At 38.6% G+C, this 12,239-nt stretch overlaps 1 protein-coding gene across 1 annotated transcript in view; it reads right to left on the bottom strand.

Annotated features, from left to right (window-relative positions):
* The window catches only part of LOC135479379 (inactive ubiquitin carboxyl-terminal hydrolase MINDY-4B-like), a 32,989-nt gene that overhangs the window by 14,788 nt on the left and 5,962 nt on the right, over positions 1 to 12,239 (bottom strand). The window contains exons 5-8 of the mRNA XM_064759205.1: positions 11,031 to 11,118; positions 9,025 to 9,128; positions 3,804 to 3,923; positions 979 to 1,070 (exon numbers count right to left, since the gene is read on the bottom strand). Of these exons, the coding sequence (XP_064615275.1) occupies positions 979 to 1,070; positions 3,804 to 3,923; positions 9,025 to 9,128; positions 11,031 to 11,118 (404 nt within the window). The remainder of the gene's footprint in view (positions 1 to 978; positions 1,071 to 3,803; positions 3,924 to 9,024; positions 9,129 to 11,030; positions 11,119 to 12,239) is intronic.

Here is a 12,239-nt window from a genome sequence, read left to right as displayed (position 1 = left end):
ACACCAAGCACTATTGTCATTTTGCAAGTTTATTGAACACCGCCTGGTATATATATATATACTCCTCACAGCGCATGTGCCACTCTCTACACCTGCTTTACATCAATGCCACAACTGGACAAGCTTGAGCTATTGAACCAGTGTGATGCATGTAGGGTTGTTTATTCTTAGCCTAACCATTGCTTTTCTTGTGCAGAACTATTTAATAATCACCATTCATCAATAAAATTGCTTCATGTGTCCGTTGGAATGATGCTGTGTATATAGGCCAACTTTATACAAAAAGAATGTACATATCCAGTATGAACAGAGAATTAACTGTTTCTGACATCACTCCCTTCCTCAACAAAATGACCCCAGTGACCTTGGTATTGTTCAAGATTTCTGTACAAAATTTGCTAGTAATGGCAATGATGTAAAACGAAAATAGAGCACAGCACATGCATTTTACTATAAGAAGTATCAGACTGGTATTGTAATTATAGTCAGGCCCTAAGAATGCATGCCCGTTCATGGGAAAATCTGCTAGCAACCTGCGGATGGTCATGAGTTTCACCCGGGCTTTGTCCGGTTTCCTTCCACCATAATGCTGGCCGTCGTCGTATATGTGAAATATTCTTGAGTACGGCGTAAAACACCAATCAAATAAATAAAATAAGAATGCACGCAAATGGGTTGTGTCCGAGTCGAAATACTCCTGCATATGGCACAACACACCAATCAAATAAATAAATAAACATTAGTTTCGGAAGTAGCTATTATCACCCGCACATTTAATAACATAAACACATGACTAACAATAGACAGGACATTTGTTTTGGGTTTAACATATGAACTTTAGAATAACAAATTTACCAAAAAATAATATCAATAGAAAATAAATAAAGAAGTAAAGCTCTACCTGGACGTCTAGATGTGTTAGCCAGAGGTCTACCAAGCTGTACAGTAGTTAACAGATTACAACATGTTAATATTTACCTGAGATCAGTGAAATCCGCCCCAGAGTCAAACAGCAAATGCTGCAAAATGTGACCCTGGATGGCTAGCACTATGCCACGCCCTCCTCCTATCTGGAAAACAAATACTCAATGGTGTGAGATCATTTATTTGAACAGCCTGATGATCAGACACACAAAGAGAAGTTGTCCAAGCAGTGAAAGATGGACAAATAGCAGTTGTACCAGCCACAGATGGACAAATAGCAAATTTACATGTACAAGCCACAGATGGACAAATAGCAGATGTACAACCACAACTGGACAAATAGCAGATGTACAACCACAACTGGACAAATAACACATGTACAACCACAACTGGACAAATAGCAGATGTACCAGCCACAGATGGACAAATAGCAAATATACATGTACAAGCCACAGATGGACAAATAGCAGATGTGCAACCACAACTGGACAAATAGCAGATGTATAAGCACAACTGGACAAGTAGCAGATGTACCAGCCACAGATGGACAAATAGCAGTTGTACCAGCCACAGATATACAAATAGCAGATGTACAAGCCACAGATGGACAAATAGCAGATGCACAAGCCACAGATAGACAAATAGCAGATGTACAAGCCATAGATGGACAAATAGCAGATGTACAAGCCACAGATAGACAAATAGCAGATGTACAAGCCACAGATGGACAAATAGAAGATGTACAAGCCACAGATGGACAAATAGCAGATGTACAAGCCACAGATGGACAAATAGAAGATGTACAAGCCACAGATGGACAAATAGAAGATGTACAAGCCACAGATGGACAAATAGAAGATGTACAAGCCACAGATGGACAAATAGCAAATGCACAAGCCACAGATGGACAAATAGCAAATGCACAAGCCACAGATGGACAAATAGAAGATGTACAAGCCACAGATGGACAAATAGCACATGGAAAAGCTACAGATGGACAAATGGCAGATGTACAAGCCACAGATGGACAAATAGAAGATGTACAAGCCACAGATGGACAAATAGATGCACAAACTGCAGCAGAAATAGCCCTTATACTATAACCTTTTGCTGTTATGTAAATATAGAGGTAAAATATTATTCACTGTATTATTCCTGTTTAAAGTCAGTAACTTGTAAATTTCAGTATGAGTTAGCTATTATTCACTATAGAGCACTCTACTGAGGAGCACACAAATTTCATCTATTTATTGAAAATGTTAAATTTCATCTGATCCTTTTTTCTGTTTCTGGGTTTATGTTGTTTATTTATACGTTAAGAAACATTACCTACATGAGTACTATATGCACCTGTAAGGTCTTCTCAAATGACTGATATTAGTGGACACTTTTCATTCTCGATCCTGTCATTAGTCTTCCCATTTTCATGTAAAAAACATATCCCACCACCAAATACTCCATCCTCTCATCAACCCGGTCAGTATAATCTTGAGATGTTAGACAGCATGTGTTTTAATCCATCTGATTTAAATGCCACTGAACATACATCAGTATCAACTGACGATAACTGTGAGACAACGCACTGGACTGAAGCCAATTCACATGAAGTGATTTACTTTTCCTAATTGTCTTTCAATTCTCAACCTCAGCTTCAAAATTTTGATTACAACCAATCAATCATTTTTTCATTGGAATGCCAGAAGCTTGAGCAAGCATTTCACAGAAAAAACTGCCTTTGTTCATAGTCTCTCTTATCCCTTTTCTGTCCTTGGATTCTCGGAATGTTGGCTTAACTCAACCACTGAAGAACTTTTTGAAATTCCAGGTTACAATATGTTCTCTTTGCAATGTACCCAGCATAAGGGTGGAGGCATCGCTCCCTATGTTACATTAGACATTACATCATTTAAAGTAAGGGAAGATCTAAGTTTTCTCAGCAACTCTGGTTGTTGTGAATGTCTGTTCATAGAGATTAAATTCATATCTTATTGGTGTTGTATATAGATCACCTAGTAAAGATGTCAATGATTTTAATAATCATATATTACATATCGTAGAAAAATGACGAAGAGGGTCAAAACAAAAAGTTATAATGGGGGACTTTAAAACTGACCTTTTAAAAACTGAATATCATGCTCCATCCAAAGACTTTCTTGAAATAATGAAATCAAATTACTTTCTCCTCCAAATTACTAAGCCAACTAGAGTACAATCTCGATCAGCAACATTAATTGATAATATATTCACAAATTCTTTCGATAAGTATCAGAGGTGGTGGAACGAACCATGGGTCAAATTGAAGGCCTATTCCTCCCATTACTGATAAGGTATTAATTTTTGGAGTTTGACAAGTACAAAAAAAAAAAGAAATTTTATTGCATGAGTTGGACAGACTTAACCTTCCTCAATCAATGGGGTACAGTTAATGCGGGGTTAGAGCCGATTTAACTCCTAGTTAACGTTAACATCGCTTTAAACATAAATTTAAACCAGGTTTAGTCGCTAACACCCTTTGGCACAACCGGACCCTGGTATAGAAATACTCAAAATGCTGTGTTCTCATCACTTTTAATCAATAGCCTTAAAACAATGTAACGGTGGTGCTTAGTCCACCAGCAGAACCCTGGTTTATGCAGCGATACAATATAAGGGACTACAGCATGGAGAGTAAAAACCAGAACAGTGACATCAGTGTGACAAATGGCCACGCATGACCAAAACAGCATAGCCATGGAAAGAAGCTCATGGAAAACTGATTAGAGTTATCTCCCTTTATAAGTATTTTGCCTTTTGGACACAAGTTCAAGAAATTTTATGTATTTATGATGAACAAGCCAAATAATCATGCAGAAAGATATATTACACGCAGCAAAGCTTACCTTAGGAGTGACCAGTCCATATGGGAATGGACTGGTGACATTCTGGAAGAGGATCCCGGCTTTTTTCCAGTCCAGGCTCAAAGAGTGAATACAGGATCCTGATATGCTCATTCGCAGCTCCTGATGAAACACCATGATAACATGAGCTGATAACCATCAAACACACTTAAAACTGACACCTGTATCTGCAAGAAAGTTGTGACTTAACATGTGCAAAAATGTACATTCGTGGGGTATAGTATGCAGGATAACATATCTGATGTATCTACACAATAAGCTCCCAAAACAGGAGAGTGTGCGACGCTCTCGTATCGAGTCCATTATATTTATATGAGCTGGTGATGCCAGTTTCATTTGGGAGGACAGATTTTTATGCCGGCACCGTTTGTGTACCACAGTAGTACTGATGTCTGGTTTATGTGAATTTCTGCGGAAGTCACGTTTATTGGTGTTCGGATCTTTATTATGATTATACAGTGTTGACTGTTTAATTTGTTTAACACGCTGACCGACAAGGTCGTCAAGGACTCTAAACTGAAGTTTTCAGTTTTGCAAAGGACGTTCGTTCTGCCACAAGGTGACATTACTCTACGTCTCTGAACGGCTCGTTTATGAGTTCCTGCGGGAGCTGTGACTGTTCTAAAGTGGATTATACCTACATGCCTGTATTTACCCTGTGTTGTGCTCTGCGGGTGTGACGTCATTCAAAGGCTTGACTGTTCCAGTTCTGTGTAACCTGTGTACTGTGTTCGCGTTCGCTAACCTAGCGAAGTACCGGACGGGGACAATTTGTGACTTGTGTGAAGTGTGTCTTTATCCCATGGTCTTTACGTTGGATCTCCTGGAATACGTTCCTTGGGATGCAAAGGTGAACAGGAAACTTTTAAAGACCGGTAATACTGATGTGTGTGTTTTTTTATGTTGTTGTTGTTGAACTGTCTGTAAAACTGTACGTCTCATTTTATATATAAAGCATTGTTTACATTGTCACAGAGTCTGTTTTCTGTTGCCGTTTTCAATACCGTAACACTTTTGTATGGTGGGTATTTAGGATCACCTCTTGGTATATTTTGTCTCTGCAGGATTAATACTGTATATCAGGAAGAAATTATAATCTTCACATTTATCTTACTAATTTACTAAACGTAAATTAACAAGCACAGACTACAACACAGACACATAAAATTTATTTTATTTCTTTGATTGGTGTTTTAGGCCGTACTCAAGAATATTTCACTTATACGACGGTGGCCAGCATTATGGTGGGAGGAAACAGGGCAGAGCCCGGGGAAACCCATGACCATCCGCAGGTTGCTGTCAGACCTTCCCACGTACGGCCCGAAAGGAAGCCAGCATGAGCTGGACTTGAGCTCACAGCGACCGCATTGGTTAGAGACTCTTGGGTCATTATGCTGCACTAGCGCGCTAACCAACTGAGCCATGGAGGCCCCCACCACCCCCCGATACACAAAAAAACAAGAAAAGACTAAAACACACACAGAAAAAAAATGTGTGCACAATTAACTATTTCAACTTCCCAAGTGGCATTACAATCATATACTAAAGTTGGACTGATGTTACCGATACAGAGATTTATAGGTATATGCACACATATGAATTTAAAAAATAATCAAACTGATATTTTATTCTGACTTAAGTTTTACCTAGTTGATAAAATCACACCTCTTTCATAACAAGGGTGTTTAAAGTATATACTATCCAGCTTAAATGAGTTTGAGTAATTATGTTCATCTCTGTAATAGGAAATAGAAAAGCAGAAACTGTACACAACTCTAACAGTGTTAAGTTTATTGTTACGAATAGACCTATTCTTCTACATGACCTGTGTCAACGTGTATATGTAGCTAACCGTGAGAACAAGTAGATCAAACACAGTTCAGCAGACAGGTGAAATGACGATGCAAGTCCCAGAATTTATTTATTTATTTATTGGATTGGTGTTCAACGCCGTACTCAAGAATATGTCACTTATATGACGGCAGCCAACATTATGGTGGGTGGAGACCGGGCAGAGCCCAAGGGAAACCCATGACCATCCGCAGGTTGGTGACAGACCTTTCCACGTACGACCAGAGAGGAAGCCAGGATGAGCTGGACTAAATCCAAGAATCTAACATCTAACCTAAGTCAGTGGTGACCTAAAAGAGTTACAGCTACTTCACACTGCATGTTGTACATATACTTGTACCTGATACACATAAAGCTGACATCTGCACAAGAGGACACTCTAATTTACATCTAAGCTCACAACATTATCATGTGAAGACAGTCTACTGATGAAGTGATATTCACAACATTATCATGTGAAGACAGTCTACTGATGAAGTGATATTCACAACATTATCATGTGAATTCAGCCTAGTGATGAAGTGATGCTGACATCTGCACAAGAGGACACTCTAATTTACATCTAAGCTCACAACATTATCATGTGAAGACAGTCTACTGATGAAGTGATATTCACAACATTATCATGTGAATTCAGCCTAGTGATGAAGTGATGCTGACATCTGCACAAGAGGACACTCTAATTTACATCTAAGCTCACAACATTATCATGTGAAGACAGTCTACTGATGAAGTGATATTCACAACATTATCATGTGAATTCAGCCTAGTGATGAAGTGATGCTGACATCTGCACAAGAGGACACTCTAATTTACATCTAAGCTCACAACATTATCATGTGAAGACAGTCTACTGATGAAGTGATATTCACAACATTATCATGTGAATTCAGCCTAGTGATGATGTGATGCTGACATCACTGTAATGTGAATTCAGCCTACTCATGAAGTGGTGTTCACAAACATTATCATGTGAAGATAGTCTACTGATCAGGTGATGCTGACATCACTGTAATGTGAATTCAGCCTACTCATGAAGTGGTGTTCACAAACATTATCATGTGAAGACAGTCTACTGATGAAGTGATGCTGACATCACTGTAATGTGAATTCAGCCTACTCATGAAGTGGTGTTCACAAACATTATCATGTGAAGATAGTCTACTGATGAAGTGGTGTTCACAAACATTATCATGTGAAGACAGTCTACTGATGAAGTGATGCTGACATCACTGTAATGTGAATTCAGCCTGCTGATGAAGTGGTGTTCACAAACATTATCATGTGAAGACAGTCTACTGATGAAGTGATGCTGACATCACTGTAATGTGAATTCAGCCTACTCATGAAGTGGTGTTCACAAACATTATCATGTGAATCAGCCTACTCATGAATTGCTTTTCACAAACATTATCACGTGAATTCAGCCTACTCATGAAGTGGTGTTCACAAACATTATCATGCGAATTCAACCTACTCATGAAGTGGTGTTCACAAACATTATCATGTGAATTCAGACTACTGATGAAGTGCTTTTCATAAACATTATCATGTGAATCAGCCTACTCATTAAGTGGTGTTCACAAACACTATCACGTGAATTCAGCCTACTCATGAGGTGGTGCTCACAACAATATCATGTGAAAACAGTGTACTGATGAAGTGGTGTTCTGTTCACAAACATTACCATGTGAATTTAGCCTGGTGATGAAGTGGTGTTCACAGCCTGCTCATGAAGTGGTGTTCACAAATATTATCATGTGATTTCAGCCTACTCATGAAGTGCTGTTCACAAACATCACACCTCAGCTAAGAATGGTGTTACAGAACGGGTTTACTTACTCCCAATCATAAACACCACAGATACCTGTCCCTGTGTAGTGTAGAAAACAAAATGACACGCAGGTGGGAGTTATTAAAAACTTAGCTGTTAACAGTTCTTAAATATTTCTCAAATTAGTTTAATTCTTAGCTTGACTCAATCTGGTGTTTAATGTTGTTTTTGACAGCAGTTCACTTTAAAACCTGTATACACCTGATGTTAGCATTCAAAGTCCGAGTAAAATGCAAGGATAGGAAATCAGGTCTTTTTATCTCAATGCCAGATAAAAATGTCCAACATACAGACACATACCATTTATACTGTTCTGTGATCATGCTCCTTGCAGTGCATGTATCACTCTCTCACTTTACATCACTGCCATCACTAGACAAGCCTGACCTTTGGAGCCTGAGAGACACACGCTTAATTAGCCTCGTCACTGCTGTCCTCATGCAGAACTATTTAATCAGCATTCATTGATAAAATGGTTTCAGGTGATGGTTAGAATCACACTTAATTTAGATAAAGAGAATGCATGTGTAAAAGTATCATTAGACACAAAGGTTGAGAGTTTTTGTGTTTTCTGACATCCTTTCCAGCCTCATCAATGTGACTCCAGTGACCTCAGCATCATTCAAAATTTCTGTACAAAAGCTGCTAGCGGTGGCAGTGGTGTAAACCCAACCTAGAGAGCAGCGCATGCTCTATAAGGAGTCTGTTCTGTTACATTTAAACCATACATACTGTTTTGCTGAGAGCTGGAAAAAAAAAACATCCCACAAAGATACTGATTTTAGTTTAATGGGATATCATTTACAGATCTCACAAGAGCAACATTGGCAGTCGTTAACCTGCATTATGCAATGAAATACAGTACATGTACTGCACATGTAGGTTACAAACACAACACTTCGTACATACAAGCACAAAGTCACCGTACACAGCCGGAAAATCCCATTCTGCACAATACTGGCCACAATGAAGCAGCCAAAGTTTATGAATGAATGAATGCTTGAGCATCTAACGTCATACTTAACAATTTATCAGTGATATTATGAGGAGAGTCACACAAGTATGCTGCATCTTCTTATAGAAGGGTGAGTCCATGCAGTCAAACTGATGCCCTTACTGAAGTGTCTTGCTAAAGACACTAGGCATGACACCCCAGCCAGTCACATTATACTGACACCGAGCCAATCAGTCCTGTTTCCTGCTCTCACCTCTCAGTACTAAGTGCCAAGCGAGGCACCAAAAAGTCCCCTATTTTTTAAGTCTTTGATATGACACAACCTGGGTTTGATCCCAGGTCTCCTGGCTTTAAGGCAGACGTACATGTACATGTTTTCATTTATGAGTATGAGCAAATAATATATTCTCTGTTCCTTTCAATTATTTACTAAAGTGATTTATTTTTCATCCTTTTAGCTCTTACTATGTAAATATGACGCAGAAGCTCACAAATTTTATGGCGTGACAAGCCTCAAAATTCAAGAAAAATAACTCAAAGTGACGGTAATACATAATTCATACCTTAGCTGTATCAACTGAAATTGGTTCCCCTCCCAGCACAGCTTTTGTTTTTGAAGAACTTCGTCTTGGCGGTAAGGTTCTACTGTATGGGGCCATGGTGTTATCTATAATGAAATAAAAAAAAGGAGGATGAGGTGAACAGTTCATCAATAAGTCTTACACATACAGAAAATAAATAGTAGATATAAGAAACTTATGAAACAAAATCATTTTACATTCAAAACATTTCAAATCATTATCTCCATCTATTCATTTATTTCAATGGTGCTTCATGCCTTAGTCAAGAATATTTCACTTATACAACGCCGGCCACATGGTGGAAGGAAACTGGGCAGAGCCGTGAGGAAATCCATGGCCATCGATCTCCAGGTTGCTAGCAGACCTTTCTACACATGAACGAAGAGAGCATGAGCTGGACTTGAACTCCCAGTGATCGCATTGGTGAGAGGATCCTGTACTTATTACAAGTGTGTAATTTTTTGTAAAAAGGTTGATAGATGTGAAACCTGGACAAGGATGTCTGAGAAACTAACTTTACTTGCAAATAAAAATATTTCTTAAGGTAAAAATGTTAATGATGTCAAAATTCAAATTATCTGACACACAATTATACGGTCTATCAAACCGTCACTAAGACTACACCATGTACAGAGTACAGTATGGATGCAAGCTTAGGTTTAGCCAGTGGGATGTCACCCTATTTCGAAAAAATAAACAAGAGAGAGAGAGACAGAGGAACAAAAGGAAGAAATCTGTAAATGAGACACTATGATTATAAACTCTGGTGAAAACTATGGAGAGGAACAAAAGGAAGAAATCTGTAAATGAGACACTATGATTATAAACTCTGGTGAAAACTATGGAGAGGAACAAGAGGAAGAAATCTGTAAATGAGACACTACGATTACAAACTCTGGTGAAAACTATGGAGAGGAACAAAAGGAAGAAATCTGTAAATGAGACACTATGATTATAAACTCTGGTGAAAACTATGGAGAGGAACAAAAGGAAGAAATCTGTAAATAAGACACTATGACTACAAACTCTGGTGAAAACTATGGAGAGGAACAAAAAAATGCAATCTGTAAATGAGACACTATGACTACAAACTCTGGTGAAAACTATGGATGCATGTAGCATGTACGATACAGACATCTTACAGATCTACCTGTAGTTTACATCAAAGTTATGAGCATAAATCACTAAAAGCTCATACAGGTACATGTAATAAGCTTATTCTGTACTAGCTTACTTGTATCACTGCAGTATTTATTTATTTATTTATTTGATTGGTGTTTTACGCCGTACTCAATAATATTTCACTTATACGACGGCGGCCAGCATTATGGTGGGTGGAAACCGGGCACAGCCCGGGGGAAACCCATGACCATCCGCAGGTTGCTGGCAGACCTTCCCACGTACGGCCGGAGAGGAAGCCAGCATGAACTGAACTTGAACTCACAGCGACCGCATTGGTGAGAGACTCCTGGGTCATTACGCTGCACTAGCGCGCTAACCAACTGAGCCACGGAGGCCCCTGTATCACTGCAGTAAGTTTTTTTCATTCATTTTCACACACTTTTTTTTCTGTTTTCCTTATATGGTTTGATTTGGGCCATACACAGTAATAAACAGTCTTTTTACATGTATAGTCAGGCTTACGGGTAAAGGAAACCAGAGTACCTGGGTCCGCTTGTACAAAGCCTTATTAACACTATGAGCGGGTAACTACCATGGCAACCAGCACTAGTGTAGGCATTAAGTCTCCATGGCCATTACATGCTTGTAACTTTAAGTGGGCTTTGCACCAGTGAGACTTGGAGTGTCCTAAACATCCCCTCAATTAAAGCCACAAATGAAGTGTATTCTAGGTGCTGACTGGCTCCAATGGGAACAACTCTCTACCTCAATGAACCAATGAGTTACTATTAAATTAAATTTAAATATCCGTTATAGTTACATTTAAATGTGTCTCATTTTTTACACATGTATACACTGTCAGTTACCCAGTCTAACGGTAGGCTCCGGCCACTTTTCCACATAGAAGCTTTTCACTTTGTCTGTGGATGGACGTCTTGGATCTGTCTCCAGGATCTACAAATACAAAGAGGTGATTAAATACCCGAGTACATGTGTATACTAATGCTGGTCACAATATCTGACATTTTCTTTCGAATAAAAACCTATTATTGTACATATTATAAATAGAAATCTGCCTCAAGTCCACTGGCCACTAACTTTGTCAAAGTTTGTCAAATAAATATACATGTACACCATAGATGTCAAATCCTAAGTAGTTAAGCAGCCTAGATGTCAAATCTAGAGTGAACAAGCAGCCTAGATGTCAAATCTGGAGTGAACAAGCAGCCTAGACGTCAAATCTGGAGTATATAAGCAGCATAGATGTCAAACCCTGAGTATATAAGGCAAGATGTCAAATCTGGAGTATATAAGCCCAGATGTCAAATCCTGAGTACATAAGGAGCCTAGATGTCAAATCCTGAGTATATAAGCAGCACAGATGTCAAATCCTGAGTATATAAGCAGCCTAGATGTCAAATTCTGAGTATATACGGTAAGATGTCAAATCTGGAGTATATAAACCCAAATGTCAAATCCTGAGTATATAACAAGTCTAGGTGTCAATTCCTGAGTATATAAGGAGTCTAGATGTCAAATCCTGAGTATACAAGCAGCCTAGATGTCAAATCCTGAGTATATAAGAAGCTCAGATATCAAATCCTGAATATATAAACAGCATAGATGTCAATTCCTGAGTATATAAGCAGCCTAGATGTCAAATTCTGAGTATATACGGTAAGATGTCAAATCTGGAGTATATAAACCCAAATGTCAAAAAGTCTAGGTGTCAATTCCTGAGTATATAAGGAGTCTAGATGTCAAATCCTGAGTATATAAGGTGCCTAGATGTCAAATCCTGAGTATATAAGAAGCCCAGATATCAAATCCTGAATATATAAACAGCATAGATGTCAATTCCTGAGCATATAAAGAGCATAGATGTCAATTCCTGAGCATATAAGGAGCATAGATGTCAATTCCTGAGTATATAAGGTGCCTAGATGTCAAATAGTTACATTTAAATGTGTCTGCCTATACACTCAGGATGTCAAATCCTGAATGTATAAGGAGCCTAGACGTCAAATCCTGAGTATATAAGCAGCATAGATGTAAAATCCGCCGTATATAAGCCA

Source organism: Liolophura sinensis, chromosome 12 (assembly GCF_032854445.1).
Source record: "Liolophura sinensis isolate JHLJ2023 chromosome 12, CUHK_Ljap_v2, whole genome shotgun sequence".
Lineage (NCBI taxonomy): Eukaryota > Metazoa > Mollusca > Polyplacophora > Chitonida > Chitonidae > Liolophura > Liolophura sinensis.
This window is presented reverse-complemented; position numbering and strand designations above follow the sequence as displayed.